Source organism: Epinephelus fuscoguttatus, linkage group LG16 (genome assembly GCF_011397635.1).
Source record: "Epinephelus fuscoguttatus linkage group LG16, E.fuscoguttatus.final_Chr_v1".
Classification (NCBI taxonomy): domain Eukaryota; kingdom Metazoa; phylum Chordata; class Actinopteri; order Perciformes; family Serranidae; genus Epinephelus; species Epinephelus fuscoguttatus.
Window position 1 is genome coordinate 14,244,786 of NC_064767.1, and position 17,580 is coordinate 14,262,365.

Here is a 17,580-nt window from a genome sequence, read left to right on the forward strand (position 1 = left end):
ACAACTGTGTACAAGGGACAGCCGTCAGGACGGGACCATCACGGGACAGGTGTGACATTTTGACAAAGCGTTACGTGTGCGACCCACCACCAGAAGATTTAAAAAGCAGCCTACAGCAGTTAGCAGCTAACTCAAAGAACACCAGCAACTGAAAATGTCTACAGATGGTAAGACAATGAGGTTTTGAGGTTCAATGAGCTCCTCACCCTCTAAGCAGAGGACAAAATCAACCACAATACAACAGGAACAGCAAATGATTGCACTGAACTTCAGAATTGATTTTAAGATTCTTTTAATAACTTTTAAATCTCAACATGGTTTAGCGCCAAACTATATAGCTGAGCTTGTGACTACCTACGCTCCAAGTCGTGATCTGAGATACTCGAGTCTACAATCACTAGCCGTCCCTAGGTCAAGGCTGGTAACTAGAGCTTTTACCATCAAGGCCCTGAGGCTCTGGAGGTCTCTGTCTGAGGAGATTAGGTTGGCTAGCACCTTACCCGTTCATAAATCATTGCTTAAAACATATTTTTAAAAGGAAAGCTTTCCCTTTTAATGCCTGATTTGTACTTTTGTGATTTGTAACTTTTGTGTTTCATTTCCTTTGTATTGTTTTGTCTTATTTCTATGTACTTTCTGAAGCACTTTGTAACTTTGTTTAGATAAGTGCTATACAAATAAATATTATTATTATTATTATTATCATTATTATTATAATAAAATATTATTATTTCTGTGTTATGCCATATTTAGTGTTTTGAAAGCGCTGTCTAACGTGAATGTTAAGCCTATGTCACACGAGAGACCAATGTTGTTGTGTTAAAAGTCATGCCAGTCACGCCTCTTTCGCTTCCAGAATGTTTAGCATGCTAACTAAAATCACAAACTGGGGCGACATGATGCTGACGTTGGCTGGTTCTGTGTAAAAAAGCAAAGGTGGCATAATGAGGGGACTTCGTAGTGGCCCTAATGTGCATTCCTTGTGTAAAAAGGGAGAGTAACCTACTTCATGTACAATGCCGCTTAAAAGGCTTTTCCGAAAAACTATGAATACTTAATGTGGTAATATTAAAAGATATTGAAAACTGTGCAAAATATTGTCCATCAGCAGCTTCGGTATAAAAGAATCTGTATCAGACTTCTATCTGTAAAACTCCTATAGCTAAGGCACTGCAAAACCTTTGATTTGTTAATGGTTTATGAGACAGGGGATAACTTGCTAACCTGCTTCCTAAATAGCTCCCACTTTAGTGTGATGTGGTGATGCCAGCATTGCTGCACAGGAGTGGGAATGTATGGAAAAATGCACATGTAATGACAGTGAGTGTCAGACTGACTGAATGTGGAAAAACTGAGACATGCTGTTGAAATTAGGGCTGCAATTTTGGGGTTTGGGAGAGACAGACCGACATTTTTCAACATTTTAACACATTTTTCGATAAAATGATTAGTCGACTAATCGAAGCAATAATCGTCAGATTAGTTGACAATGAAAATAATCGTTAGTTGCAGCCCTAGTTGAAATCGCACTTATTTTTCTCAAGACACCTCGAGCTGTTCACCATCTGTTTTATAAATGGATGAGCATTTTCAGAATGCACTTCTTTACACTAAAAACAGTGAAAACTTAACGGTGTTGTTGTTGTTATTTAGAGGTTATTATGCAATGGTTTTACAGGTCCGGGCCTCTTGAGATGAACTAAAAGAAGTTCGACACACCTGATTTAAAGCATTTGGTGGTTTGTTGGAGAGTTATGTTATCAAGAAGCAGAAGTCTCACCAGCCTAAATTATAACGTGGGGCTCCAATTCTAAAAAGCAACAGAATGGAAACCACTGCAGCATGTTCCTTTTGTTAAAGCATGTATTATAAAATCACAGCAGGGCACACAACTATCCAGGTATGATTGGTCTCCACAGGATTTAGCTCACCTTATGACCCCGACTGTTGAGGGATGAAGCACAACAACATAATACACAACAGGGCAGCAATTAGAAGCACAAAAACCAAGAGTGAAGACATGGAAAAGTGCAGAGCAGAGCCCAGCACACACTCTCCCCAGACACCAATTTAATTCTCTCTCTCTCGCACACACATACACATCCACACACACACACACTCATTTCCTGTTCCTGTGTTGATATCAAATCGCAACAATAGGTGCATTTCAGCAGCCGCTTTGTGCAGCTAATGATGGGAAAATCAGTAACGGCGATTATCATCACCATTAGCCCAACTATTAAACCTCGAGTGGGAACCAAATAGGGACAATGAACGGACCTATTACTCGCAGAGAAGTTAGGATGAAGAGAAAGAGAAACCGTGGAGAGGAGTGAAAGAAAGATCACTGTTGACTTTGGAGAATAGAGAAAATGAAATAGTAAGAGAAAGAGAAACAGTCAGTTCGTCAGTCCTCTGAGGGCCATAGGTGGTTTACATCAGGAAATAATCATCATCAGACACCTGCTTTGTCTCTTTCTGAACAAATCCTTATATTGGTTATTGTAACTGTTTAAACCAAACCAGACAGATGACACTTTTGTGCCATTTTTGTCCTCACTTTTAGGTACAAATTTATTATACAGGAAGAAAAAAGTACTTGAAGGGAAGATTTGAGACCGATACAGGTCATGAAGCAATACAGGAAATGGATATTTTCAGAAGCTTACATACCTATGACACACATGCCCTTAGCAGTGTGTTCCTTTTCAAAAAGATCTCACAGAAAAGCAACTTGACACTCAATCATCCCATAATAAATAATGCCCATTTATGAACTCTTGACTATATTAAAAAATTAGGCAACATTTGTTTCAGCTCTTAAATGACATATTCAGACAGATCAAAATGGAAGAAATAAGCAATAAATATCAGAATCACTATATGAATGTGAAGTCAATCACATCCTCTGCCCTATTTTGCATCTTTTAAAAAATATATGCCAAAAATTAGTTAGCTAGCTAGTGGGAGTGAGCTACTGCCCCAAGCGAAGGAGTCTAAGGATCTCAGGGTGAGAGTAGAATGGAGCGTGAGATGGTTTGGCGGCCCGACACGGCATCTGCAGTGATGCAGGCGCTTTGCCAGACCATCGTGGTGAAGAGGGAGCTGAGCCGGAATAAGAAGCTTTTGATTTACTGGTCCATCTACGTCCCAACCCTCACCTATGAGCTCTGGGTAGTGACTGAAAGAATGAGGTCGCGGATACAAGTGGTCGAAATGAGTTTCCTCCAAAAGGAGGTTGGGTTCAGCCTTGGAGATAAGGTAAGGAGCTTGGACATCTGGAGAGAGCTCGGAGTAGAGCTGCTGCTCCTTCGCATCGAAAGGGGTCAGTTGAGGTAGTTTGGGCATCTGATCTTAGAAGTGTCCCAGGCACGTACAACTGGTAGGAGCCATGGGGCAGACCCAGAACATGCAGGAGGGATTACATATCTTGTCTGGCCTGGGAACGCCTCGGAAGAGTTGCTGGGGAGAGGCGTCTGGAATACTTTGCTCAGCCTACTGCCCCCACGACCCAACCTCAGATAAGTGGTTGAAAATGGATGGATAGATAGGTAGCAACAGAATGCTACATCAGTGTGTCTTCGTTTGCCCAAAATACAGTGGTTACAGGCTGCGGCCTATGATAAGTGGTATCTGTGGCAGCTCCAGATTATACACAAGTGGACTGCTTCAGCAACTAACGTTTCATGGAGGATAGGATGGACTTTGTCTCTCTGTCTCTCCCTGATGGGTACTACTATTCTGTCACTGTTACACTGCTATGCCTCACTGTTAATGGCACGCCCACTACACAACGATCAAATCAAATTCCTCCCAAAGTTATTTCCTGCCTGCCTACCATTTCATTCAGAAATATGTCACCATACTAGAGCTACATACTCCCAAAATGCTGTTTCATCTGGACTTTGTCACTTCTGAAGAAAATGAATCAAGCGGCATACCTTATCTTATCAGCTGTTAATATGAATAAGTTCAATAATCATCCATTTATCTGTGAACCTGCACAGCCACAGAGCCTTAAACTACAATCGCACATAAGCTTGCATTCATTCACTTCATTCTGATGTGATGGAGGGGTGTTGCTGTGTTCAAATCTTTGGGAAACACTGCTCTAGACCCTCCCAGGAAGAACGACAGCATTAACTGTTTCAGAAAGTCCCCCAGAATGACTGGTGTACATTCAAGCGACAAAGTAATCATGACAGCAGCAAAGGAGGAAGTCAGGTGACCTTATCATGAAACAAGGAGGTCAGAGTAAGGTCGAGGTAGATGGATGTATCACAAACATCAGACTCTAACATAAAAGACTGCACTTTGTTTCCTGCCTCTTACAGTCAACGCTTTCTTTTTAGCATGACCACGATCGTTCCCTAACCTCAGCCAGGTGTTAAGTACTGTAACCATGATGATAGATGTCCCCTAACGTCAACAAAATACTTATCTTAACCCAAACCATGATGTTTCCCGTCCTCTAGCAAATTCATGTTTGTGCCTAAGCCTTAACCACAGCAAGCCCACTGCACTCTTCACAGCCTGATAGAAATATAAAAATCAGTGTTCAGCAACAAAAGGAAGTGACAGCATGAGTTGCTATCAGTCAGACAGCTAAAGAAATCACTTGTTAAACCTCAAAGCCAAAGAGGGACAAACCTGTAGTGTACAATGTGTCAAATGAAAGTACGTGTACTGTAAACTGCACGTCCTCATCGATGTGGCAACAAGAAAAGACGATTGAAGGCTTCAGTTTATTAATACAATGATAAGTAGTATGATGTTCAGACAGAACTTAAAATGTATTCATTACACACAAGCACTTTTGCAGTTTTACCACAATCCTGTGCTTCAGGCAGGACAGATCGGTCCAAGAAAAACAGAATAATACTGACTAGAGCTTTTTAATCAAAGCAATGTGGCTCCGATCCACCTCAGGTTAACACAGGGATGTTATTGTACATTACAACTGCTGACTCCACTCCATGATTCCACACTGGATTTTACACCGAGGCGTTTTATTTTGAAACGGATGACTCGCAATGTCATGCTCGAAGGGTGAGTCAGGATTTGGATACATAGCAGCTGTGGAAATGAGTGGGATCATCAGAAACACAACTTGAGGCACGGCAGACATCTCAGTGAAATACTCACACACGGGGTTTGCTTGGTGAACTTTTTTTTACGCTAAATCAGCTAGATAAATGTAAATGCAATGTTAGGGTTAAAGTGGCAATGACAAAGCCAGCCTGTTTTTTCGGACGTTATGGCAGGAACATGTGTTGAGGAGGAGGGGAAAGGGAGAGGCTTCCTTCCTTCGCTGCAAGTCACCGGGGAGGGAGGAACCAGACGTCATGAACAGAGGAAGAGGGATGGAGGGGTTAGACAAAAGAGAGGAGAAGCAGAGAGGTGGAAACTGAGGTGGGGCGAAAGAAAATGTGGAAAAGAGGAGGGTAGAGATGGGGAAGGAAAGACGAAGAAAATAAGGCAGAAAGAAGTGTTGGATGAGAGCGGAGGGAGGGAGGGGCGACACTGGGCATTAGCTGAAGTTTTAACACTTGGGTCATTTCTTCCAAATCTTGCTCCAATGTAGGCCAGAGAAGCACAGCACTGTTTAACTCATGATACTCACAGGACCTACTGTAGCAGCTTGGACTAAGTCAGGAGTTACAAAAAGAAATCAGACAGGAAACGGCAGCTTCGCAGTGTTTTAACGCACAGTCATAACTCATTAAGGCTCAGACGATATCAGCTTTATGTTAATGATCTTTCAATAAGACCCTGACAGACTCACTTCCCTCTCCTGCACTAAGTACCATAGATTCAGCATTTGCAGCACAACACAGCATCATAATGCAGTCCATAATGCAGACAAGCATATATACATCATTGTTATAGCCTCAGGTTCCTATGCATGTTAAGTGTGCTACATAACAGTCTGGGTTTTACTTTAAATGATGACAGCGTCATAAAAAAGGTCCAGTTTTGTTTTCATCCGGCGTCCGGCGTCCGGCGTCCCTTCCTGTGCGTCGCTGCCTTAAAGCGTTCCCATAAAAAAGTGAACAAATGTGAAATGTTTAGTTCTATGGCTCGTGGAGAAACAGAGGACTCCAGATGGCGAGACAAAAAAATTTGTAAGTGTGGAGGTACAGCACGCTCTCACACCCTCCTGTGCTACTGTGGTGTCATATTTTATCTTTTAAGGCTGTTATGCGAGTGAAAAAGCTCATGATGCATCCATGCTTTGGTTTTGTTCAGTAGCTGGTACATTCAGTTACAAGCTTGACCACTATCTGGCAACTGTATCCATCTGTCTTAACACAAAGCAACAGTCTGATAACTTAAATACAGGCAGAAATGGGCTAATTTCTTTGGTATTCCAAATTCCTAATCTTCGAAACATAAGCCGACAAGTAAAATCTCACAGTAAGAGCCACTTAGTAGCTGCTAAAGAACGTTCAGTGCTCTGACACAATCCTCCTCTGCAGGTGGAGTCATGGATGTGACAACCTGGCAACTCCATTTGCTGGGGAGGACTGTGATACAATCAAGATACCTGATCACGTCTCAACCCACCTGGACATGTTTGGGAGATTTTGGACTGCACTCTCTACTTTCATCATCAACACCAAATGAGGGAGAGTGTTTTGGAAGAATCTTGTTCATCCCCCAGAGATCTGGAGAATCTAAGCCGAGGAGTATTGAAAATAATTTTTTTTTTTTTAATTTGTCAACAACCTCTAGACTGTGGTTGTTCCCCTAAAGCAGCGGCTCACAGTCACGTGCTGCATATTGAATTGTTTGTTTTCCATTGCATCAGGCAGCAAACTGCAGTCGACTGCACTCACTTTCATACTGCAGGTGTTAAACAGCCCTTGACAGTGTGAATCAAACCTGCATGACGGTCACATGAACTGAGATTAAAACTGAGATTAAAACTGAGATTAAAACGGACATGATAGTTTTTCATATTGTTTTGCACTGTTGGAGTGTTACGTAAGATATCTATTCAACTGAGACAACCTGACCTGAATCAATGAGTCTGGAGCAGACAGAATCAAGCCTGGTCGATTTATCGATTTATCAGTGAACGGAAAAATAATTTGCGACTATTTTGATAGCAATTTCATTTATATTTCAAGCAAAATTGCAAAACATTTGATGGTGTGGGTGAGGGTTTGCTGCTTATCTTTCTCTCAGGTGACAATAAACTGAATTTCTTAATGTAACCTGTGGACTCTAGTGTTGTCTGTGTTGCGTTGATATAAAGAGGCCCAAACCGTCAATATCTTTGGAGGCAATATCCGTTTAATCCTGACAACGCTGACAGCAAGAGGTAAAAACAAAATCATCCGTCAGTTACAACCACATAACTCAAGCCAAGTGACACAAGAATATGCTAGCATACTATACGGTAAGTTTAGGCAGAAAAATGAACTGATAAACAGCCTGAGAGCACTAAAACACGGAAATTAAAATGCGAGCAATGTCTCTTACCTCTCCCATGGAGTACAACAGCAAAGGGGTGAGGTAAGGCGGGAGACCCCCTTTGTAGGTGGGGTGCCCCCAAAGGTGAACGTAGGGGTACAGAAGTATCAAACGATCCACATATTGGCTATGGAGGCCTAAGTGTGTCAGGTAATACCAAGTAAAACTAATTTTGTGTAATTATAATATGACAGATGTACATTTGACTTTGTTACACTTATTACTGCTGTATAATTGACTGTGTTACATTTAGGTTTTGGTCTTTTGCTTGAAAAGAACAAGACATGTAAAGATTGTAAAATAAAATTGTGATTTTTCACATTTTAAAGGCCAAATAACTAAAAGAAATAATTGGCAGAATATTCGCTAAGGGAAACAATCATCTGTCAGAGCCCTAGATTTATCTTTTCTGTAATTCTTCAAGCAAAAATGCTCAAAAAACAATACGTTCTCTATTTTACATCACTGTAAACAATATTTTGGGGTTTAGCAGTGTTGATTGGACAAGAAAAGTCGATTTGATAGCAGCATCTTGGATTCTGGGAGGTTGTGATGGGTATGTTATAGACCAAACCTGCAATCAGATCATGGATGATGAAGACAATCTTGAAGGGAGCTCCAGCACCTCTACCACTCGACAAAATCAAAACCTTGATCTTTGCAACTGTCAAACTTGAACTTTAAAGACAGGAAATGTCCTATGCACACTTGTTGACACTGACATCATGCTGTCTTAGTTAACAGGGTACTGCCTGTGAATTAAATGCACTCAGATTGCACAGAGCTGCAGGCTTCAGATCAGGTCCCTGGTAGGAAAACACACTAAGCTGTTGGTCTGGACTCATGTCAGACTGGTTGCTAAATACATAAACTCCCATCAGCTAAACAGTGCACTTCATTACCCAGCAGCTACAATGCAACCCTTTGGTTACACAACACATCCTCTCACACTGCAGCAGCTTTAACACTATTTCGCCAGTTTGGTGTTGCACAGTTGGGTAACCAGAGATAAATTTAGAAACACTGGGTATTACTGTAAAGGAGTTTGAATTAATTAAACTAACATGTGAGCTAACTTCCTATTAGCACGAGACCACTTAGCGCTTTGTTTGTGCGGAGCTGTGAGGAAGTGAATGATCCGGTGAAATGTGAGGAAGACAGAAAGCAGAAATGAGCAGACATGCTGAAGAAAGATAGCGGAATAGTGTGTGTGAGAGACAGAGGAGGGAGGCATGTACACATACATACACACACACACACACACACACACACACACACACACACACACTCACCGCTCGCAGGCTGAGACACGGCGGACACAGCAGTCTGACCCATATTCAGCTTCTCCGGGTCGGACCGAGCCCCCCAACAACAGCACCCCGCGATCACGGCCTCTTATCGCCACATAAATCCCCTCCGCAGCCGCCCAGTGAGTTCATTACACACACAAAAGTTTCAGACCGTGATGGCTGGGTGGCTGGAAACTTGGTTCACTAAATGACTGAGTCGCTACTACGTCGTAACTTCCCCTCCCACCTCCTCCACCTCCCTCCTCCTCCTCCTCCCCCTGTGAGCAGCTGAAGAATGCCTCTCATTCCTCCATACTGCAGATTAGAGGCGCTGCTGGGGTCAAAGGTGAAGAGGTCCGACACCTTCAGCTACTACTATACAATTAGTCAATGTAACTCAAAAATGGGCCCAACCTGCATCATATATTAAAAGTATACTGTCATGAATGGATGGATTTAGTGGAAAATTATGAATTACAGGTCAAAAGCAACATATTTGGTGTCTTTTGGCAAGTTTTTTGGGGCAAATCTTGTCAATAAAACACTTTCTAAGAAGATATTCTGATTTATTATACATGTATTTGGGGTATTGCTACCCGACAACCAATATTTTTGCCAAATTTTCCACTTAAAGTTTGTGCCACACTGCTCCCATGGGTGTATCAGCATCTAAACTGGGAATAAACTCCTTTTATTAGTATCTATAACGTCGTCATTCATTGTAAGTTTGAGCATTATGTAGGGGATTGTAGTGCAGGGGAGGTGAAGGGTTGGGTTGTCTGTTAGCAGCCTTTATTCTGCTCTATTCACATATTCAATCAGCATCTTAACTCTTATTGTCATCTTGTTTTTTTCATTCACTTCAAACAATTTATTCAAATCTAAATAAATTGCAAAAGCAATGTGAGACACTGTGTCTCATGATGATGTGCCAGAAAAAGACATCGTGTACATCTCAGATGGGGTGGGATAGGAAACACAAATGATGCAATAGTGGAAATTTGTATTTGTTACAGTCGAAGACATGAAATGAAATCGGTGGTGATCGTGTTTTATGGGTCCAGTCCGTGGACCCAGTTTGGTGTTATGAAAAACTTTTAACTCTAGATGATATTTCAACATAATAACCCCTCCCAAGAGGCAGCTTAGTCACAGATCCTTCTATGGCACCAACGGTTAATCCAAAGAATTAAAAAGCCGAGGCATGTTTCAAGTTTGGTCTCTCAGTCTGAGTGCTGATATGCATCGTGGTTCTCATGGACGAACACATTCATATGTACAAAGGACTGAATGGAAAATATACTTTATAATCCAATTTTACTGACTTTGTTTGGATTCAAAAAAAGGTCATTTTGGGGTAAGTGAACCGCCTAATTGCACACATACATTCAGAACAGGTCATATCTGATGATTACATGTGGAAAAACATCCTCAAAAACTAATGTTTAGATGAACCCAAAGTTTGAGCCCAGTTTTCCCTGGGTCAAACCACAGACTAACTGGACTAACTGGCTTGTACGTAGTGATGAAGGAAGTATTTTGATCTTGTAATAAAGTAAAAGTACCCCACTACAAGCACAAGTCCTGCATTCACAATCCAAAGAAGTATTCATGTATTTTATTTCAGTATTCAAATTAAAGGAATCCACTACAAGTAAAAGTCCTGCTTTCAAAATAAGTGTTGCAAAGTCACTAAAGGTCTAGGGAGGAAGATTTGGTGGTATCTCAATCAATCAGTCAATTAAACTGTATTTATGCAGCACTTTTGTGTGGTTGGGCTCATGTTTCAGTGATTCCCCCTCTAAACTTCCCAAATGGTTTCATTTAAAGCCCAGCTGGAGGCCCAAAAGAGGTCAAATGATCCATTATTTCACAAAAAGCAAAGAGTAGATGGTATTCCAAATAATGAATACAGATTTTTGTAGCTCCCATTAATCATCCTAAAACCCCTTAGATGTATCTGGTGACCTTTCAGGGGGGACTGACCCCTGGGCTGGAAACCGCTGGACTCTAGGTAGATTAATTAGCTCCACCTCAGCCAGCTACAGCACAGTGAAATGCTGCTTGCATGGTATTAAGAATCCAAGGCTGTATGATTAAAGAACTGAAAAGAAGAGGAACTTCATTAGTTTTGGTTTCAGTGTCATTTGGTCTCATTGTCGGTAATAATAACATATCTGTCACTGGGGACATTTTACAGCAGAAAAGTACTTTTACTTTTACTTTACAGTAGGTACCTTTACTCCTATATTTTACTTATACTTAAGGACTTGCTCTTGCATTGTTGTATTGCTACTTTTACACAAGTTAAAGACCCAAGTACGTTCTTCCACCTCTGACAATTAACTTCTAATTGCTTTTGGGGAGTAAGTACATGTTTGTGAGTGTGCTTACAGTCTGTGGTGCAGACCTGCACGTGTGGATATCACAGAGACCCACAAATAGACCTCACTAACTCCTGACCCTTTGAAGCAGGGTGCGATAAGAAGGGATGGTGGGATGATGGCTGTTAAGGCATAAAGTATGAAGTAATGCCGAAACAATTCATTACTTTTTGGACTGGTTGTTTGGTCTATAAAATTGCAGTATAAGGTCAAAATGCTCATCAAAGATTCTTAAAGCCCAAGGTGATGCAGTCATATGGCTCGTATCAAAAGATATTTAGTCAATTATTATATAAAACCAATGCAGGCATGGCTGATTAGTCTCTAATGAAAATAGTTACTGCAAATTAATTTTCTGTCAATCAACATTTTTTTTGTATATTCCCAAGTCATCTCTTTTATTCAGTGTTAGCTTTTCTTAACTTTCTATTTTATTTTTCTCTTTATAAACTCCATTTATATGTGACTTTTTATATTACATTGAATTACTTAGATTTCCCCAAAGCCTTTTTATGTCTAGTGTAAAAAAGAGGAAAAAATAAATTAAGACAAACTTCATTTAATTTGGTTTTTAGTGTCGCTGTGTGGAAAGACAATGATCAATATTAATCATTTAAAGACATCTGTAGGATTAATCTTGAGAAGTGACAAACCCCAGCGTGGCACGATAAATTAAGCCCAGAGTCCATGAAGAATAAATTAGCTCAGGAACTGTGGACAGTTTCTGCGGCTCCAGAGGAGGGTCAGTATGAGCTCCACAGGGGAGGCGATTTATTTTGAAAAATGGCAGAGGAGTGAACCCTGAATCCATCTTCCAGCAGGTCAACAGGGAGCAAAGGCAGAAATCTGTCAAGGTTTGTGAGTGCGGCCTTTAAATCCTCTGATGGCAGCACAGAGAAATAATATCTGTTTAATGTTAGACTCATGAGCTCTCAGCACTTCTCACTGACGACTGTGGAGCACCGAGCCAAACACTCCTGCCCCAGATCAACTCTCAGTGTGGGAGTCAAGTAGTGTGTGTATTTGTGTGTGTGAGAGGGAGACACAGCGAGAGAGAGAGAGAGCTCTATCTGTCGTCACCGTCAACCAAGTGTCAGTTGAAGCCTTTCAGAGCCTAGCTTGACAGAATTGGGCGGTCACACCACAGTCAGTGCACAAACACACACCACACACACCAAGTGTGACATTACCAAATCAACCTTGCCTGATCTGGAAGTGAAATGACTTCCTATTAAGGACAAGACTGCCACCTAGTGTTTACAGCACAACTCAAACCACTACATTGCTCATTAAATAACTCATGTTCATGTCTCCATGTCGCTGCTGTACACCCCTCCTCTTCTCCCCCGAATCATTAAAGCATGAGAAGCCACAAACAGTGTTGGTGTGTATATTATCACACAAGAGTTCACATTCTTGCCAAGGATCAGTGCAATGGGAATGCCAGCAGCAAACTCTAAACAAAACAACTCTGGCAAATTCACACACGTCAAATAAGGCGATCGAAATACAGCAGTGCATTTGACTCCTGCAGCAGTGTGTGTACAGCCTCGTTCAGCACCTCTTAATACAGTCAACACACACATCTGCAATCAGTCAACAACATCATATGATTGGCTGCATTTTTTTTACATGGACTTTGAATGTGGCTGATTCACATCTTATCATCCCAGTGTGACTCACAGGATCTTACATCTGACACATGTTTTTGATATATGACAGCAGTCTGAGGGACTCTGCAAAGACTCCAAATCCACTTCTGTTTGTAGCATGCAATAACACACATTCACACCTTGGGGCTGCCGTGATGACCGCAGTCTTAGGGGACTGCCGTTAGCGACTAAGATGGAAGTGGATAATTGAGACAGGAAGGAAGTCAGTGAAGAGGTGGGAGGATAAAGACAGGACAGGAGGATGGGAGTACTTAGTAAAGGTAACAGAGGAAAGTGACTGTGTTAGTATTGACTAGGAGTTAATGTCATTAACTCTGATGTATCAGCGACGCAAGCTGAATTTGTAGGAGGCTACATGTGTGTGAACGGACAGTGGGAAAGGCTGTGGTGTTGAAATTCAGGTTTGACAGGGTGAGAAATCATTTTGTCTGTCATGACATCAAAATGTTAAATTCTGAGGGTGATCAGTCTTTTGTATATTTGTGAGAGATGATGATGATGATCATCATCATCATCAATGATTAATAGATGATTGAGCTGTCTGCTCTAAAGTTGAATGCTATGCTTTTGTGAATGTATTAGTTTTACATCAGCTTCTGTGGTGGGTGTTGCATGTGTTTTACGTATTTTTATTATATGTTTTTATGTTTTATGTTAAAGTCTCTGGGTGTTTTGTATTTTACCTGGCTGTAGGACAAATTTCAACCTTGGGGTTGCACATTACAGCTCATACTCTATCTGCCTCAAAGCACACAGTTTTCTTCTGTAATGATTATAATGAACCACCTGATCACGAGCCCACTTGATTATTACACGTATTGACAGAGACCTTAGACCTATGGCAACACTACCTGACCTGACCCCATTGGACTGAATATAACTTGGACCAAGCCATTACTCCAGTGTACCCCGAGCCCAAAATAATGTACCGAATTGTTTTCGAGAAGAATCCCACTAGTTATTAGACTCTTATTTTCCAAGCAGTCAGCATGCATGGATTACCCAGAGGGCCAAAGTGTCAGGGGCCCCGCTGGCCTTCACCTGCAAAATGTCACTCAAATTAATAAATACTCACCAGAAAGAGACTCAAAATGAAAACAGAGAGTTGCAAAGGAACTGCAGAGACACAAAATAACTACAAAAAGTGACAGAACAAGCACAAAGAGACACAAAATGACCCAAAATACACAAAATGACCTCAAATAGACACAAAATGACTATAGAAGGGCACGAAACAACCCAAAAAAGACACAAAATGACCACAAAGAGACAGAAAACAACCCAAAAAGACACAATGACCTCAATGGACCACAAAACAACTACAACACGACACAAAACAACCCCAAAAAGACACAAAATGACCCCAAAAAGGCACAAATTGAAGCCAAAGAGACACAAGAAAAAACCCCAAAAAAGACACAATGATCCCAAAGGTACACAAAACAACTACAATGAGACACAAAGCAACCCAAAAAGGCACAAATTGACCCCAAAGAGACATAAAACCGCTATTTAGAGACACAAAATGACCCCAAAAAGGCACAAAACAATCCAAAAGACACAATAACCCCAAAGGAACACAAAACAACTACAATGAGACACAAAATAACCCAAAAAAGACACAAAATAACCCCAAAGAGACACAAAACAAACCAAAAAAGACACAATAACCCCAGAGGGACACAAAACAACTACAAAGGGACACAAGACAACCCAGAAAGGTACGAAATAACCCTAAAAAGACACATTATGACCCCAAAGAGACACAAAATAACTACAAAGACACACAAAATCACAAAAAGATGCATAATAACTACAAAAGAAGACAAAACAGCAACGGAAAAAAATACAAAACCACCGCAAAGTCTGTGTTTCTTGCTGCTACATAGGGGAGGTGGTGCAGCCTTTTGCATATCTATGCCCAGAGGCCCATTGTCTCCTAATCTGTCCATGGCACTCAGTATTCCTTGTATTTACTGTATTCACTTTAAGATATTGACCTGATGACCAAAGGTCCATGTATGCATGTGTGAAAGAGATGGGCAGACAGAGAGAGGTGATGAAAGTCAAAGCTCATCAACAGAAAACCCAAAGATGGAGATAATGTGTTTGATCTTGAACGTATCCTTTCTTTGGGAACTTCTTCTAGTCACAAACTCACTATTGACCCTTTTGGCTTCTACTGCTTCAACTCTTTAATCCTCTGTGTCAATTACTGATCAAACGAATGCAGGGAAAAGCTCCCTCTGGAGGGAGTTTGGATCAATGCGATGCTTTTACTGTAAATCTTTGCAAGAATACAATATCCAGAAGGGAGATCTTTTGGGACGATCTCAAAGTCAAAAGGACAGTGGGGGAATCGGTATGTCCAAGTGACACTTTTCAGGAACCGAGTCCTGTTTGTCCTGACATTAAATAACAGAGATCAGCTGAGGGGCGCTGACCTTTGCATTGACCGGAACAGCGAAAAAAAAAGACAGGAGAGGTGGAGGTGGAGGAGGAGGGCCAGAAGAAAGGAAAGGAGTCATCAAATATTAAGTAGTAGCCTCAGCGGAACAAGGGGGTAATAATTGTTTAAGTGCTACTTTTCAGAACCTTTCTCCCCTCTCCTTGATTTATTTATTAAACTCAGTTACTGTCAGGGTACAGGTTTGTCATAGCCAAAGGACAAGGAGCGTGTGTGTGTGTGTGTGTGTGTGTGTGTGTGTGTGTGTGTGTGTGTGTGTGTGTGTGTCATTCAGGCTGATTTGCTGCAATGATTTTGTGCATTCTGTGATCGTCTGAAAAAAGAAAGTAGCACTTTCATGACAAGTTGCGTATCTTACAGTGACACTTGCACACCACCCTTCTATGCATAAATCTTAAATGTGTGAATTTACGCCCGCAGCTTTTCCATGTTACGGAGCAGCTAACCTTTTCAAGAGCGAGGGACCGGACAGCTCTGCTCCATAACAACAGTTTGAACTAAACTGTCATAACAGTCAAGTGTGACTCAGCAAGGACCAGGCTCTGTTACACAAGCAGACCAATCTGAGCTGAGAGGAACTTATTCTCTCTTAAAAGGTCTCAGTAGCAAACCAGTGAAATCTCATTGTACAGTAGAAATGTGAAGCTTCATTTGTCCAAATCATGGTCTGTTTTTTTATTTGCAAAATTTGTTAACATGCCATTGTTGGCTTTGTTAATGGCCTGTAAAATGAGTTTATGCGTGAGGGTTCCCCGTCAGTAGATTTTGCTCCAGTGTTGAGTATGAATATTACTGAAAACTTCCAAAATCTGCAACACAAAATGCAAATTAATGCCCATTTCCATACATTACTGTTGCTACACACATTACAGAAAACATAATAAAAAGAGTTCTTGCTTATTAAGTCATGAATATTTAATGTTATGTAGCAATATGTAAGATATGTTTTTCTTTTAAGGGGCTTTAACATAAAATTTCATCCCAAAATGACGTCTGCTCTCAAATTGATTTGACTTTCTTGGTGTTTTTGCAGTGCGGCCACCATATATAAATCAGTGACTGACATTTATCGCTCAACAGAGTAGGCATGCAATTTCTTTAAGAATAAATTACAATGCTCTGGGCTGTGGCTGCTGATATTAATCTAAATTTGTAACTTAATATTGGACAATTTGGTTCCTGCACATGATCCAACTCCACGCCGTGAAAGGAGGCCTGTATACAGTACTGAAAGCAAACAATATCCAATTACTCCTCCCTATAAACACGACTTTGTCCCCTCTGTCCACCTTCATAACCCTGTGCATCCCTATTACAAGGGTATTTGCCTTCTAAAATTAACTGTAGTCCTGCAATGATACAGGAGTGGTTACTGTCATTCCTCTTCCTCCTCACATATGCCAGCCAGCTTGTCTGAAACCTGATCCCCTGTTTGTTGTATTCTATTTGGCACAACCCATAAGCCGCCATCATTGCTAAAATGTTGCCTGTATAAATCAATAGTTGACATCCTGCCAGACAGGCAGCCGGAGAGCTCGAGATGAAACGAGCTCCAGAGAGACAGACAGAGAAAGAGACAGAGCAGGGACAGAGAGAGAGAGCAGGAGGAGAGATTGATACCGCAGAGTGGGGTCTTTAATAATAACCCAAGAATAAGGGCCGCTGCAGCAGGAAAATGTAATAGCAACATCATGTTTCATAAAGAAAACACAAGCTGTGGCTGTGCTTTCGAAGCGTATGTGACTACTTGAGGACAGCGGACTGGGAGAGTAAACAAACAGCGGCCTGCATATATATCTACACCTTCATACTCTAACTATATAAGGCCATATCTGCGCTGATTTACTGGAGTCAATTGCAAAAACAGCTGTCCGGAGCTTGTCACTCATTGGCTCAGTCATGTAATGTGGCCGTTTGTCAGGGGTTTCTTATGGTGTCTCAACATGGTTTGTTTTAAAGTAGACCGCCACCGGTTGATGATGGTTGCTTTGGCTAACGTCCAGCTAGCTTTTACTTTGCTGAGGTTTGTTACTAGAGTGTAGCTAAAGAGGTCTGGGGCCGCACCGCAAACTAACCTTTCTCGGGTCTGACACGTTTATATCATGCTTACAGCAAAATAATGTGCAGATTTAAGATGAAATATTGCAGTACTTTCTCAACTAAGATGGCAGGTTCTAGCCATGACGACATTCAATGAATCAGGACAAATCTACCTGACAAACAAGAACGGCGGATCCATCTGCCAAGCTAGAAGTATGCTGTTTTACCAGGGCGAGTTTCACATCAAA

The 17,580-nt window shown here is 41.3% G+C and overlaps 1 protein-coding gene across 4 annotated transcripts in view; it reads right to left on the reverse strand.

Moving 5' to 3' along the window:
* Positions 1-17,580, reverse strand: part of phactr2 (phosphatase and actin regulator 2) — a 58,249-nt gene that overhangs the window by 28,246 nt on the left and 12,423 nt on the right. Inside the window, exon 1 of one of the 4 annotated variants that reach the window (XM_049599561.1) lies at positions 8,772-8,983. The exons of the other annotated variants lie outside the window; for them this stretch is intronic. Within the exon in view, the coding sequence (XP_049455518.1) occupies positions 8,772-8,814 (43 nt within the window). The 5' untranslated portion in view covers positions 8,815-8,983. Of the gene's footprint in view, positions 1-8,771; positions 8,984-17,580 lie in introns of those variants that run through there. 4 annotated transcript variants of the gene reach the window in all.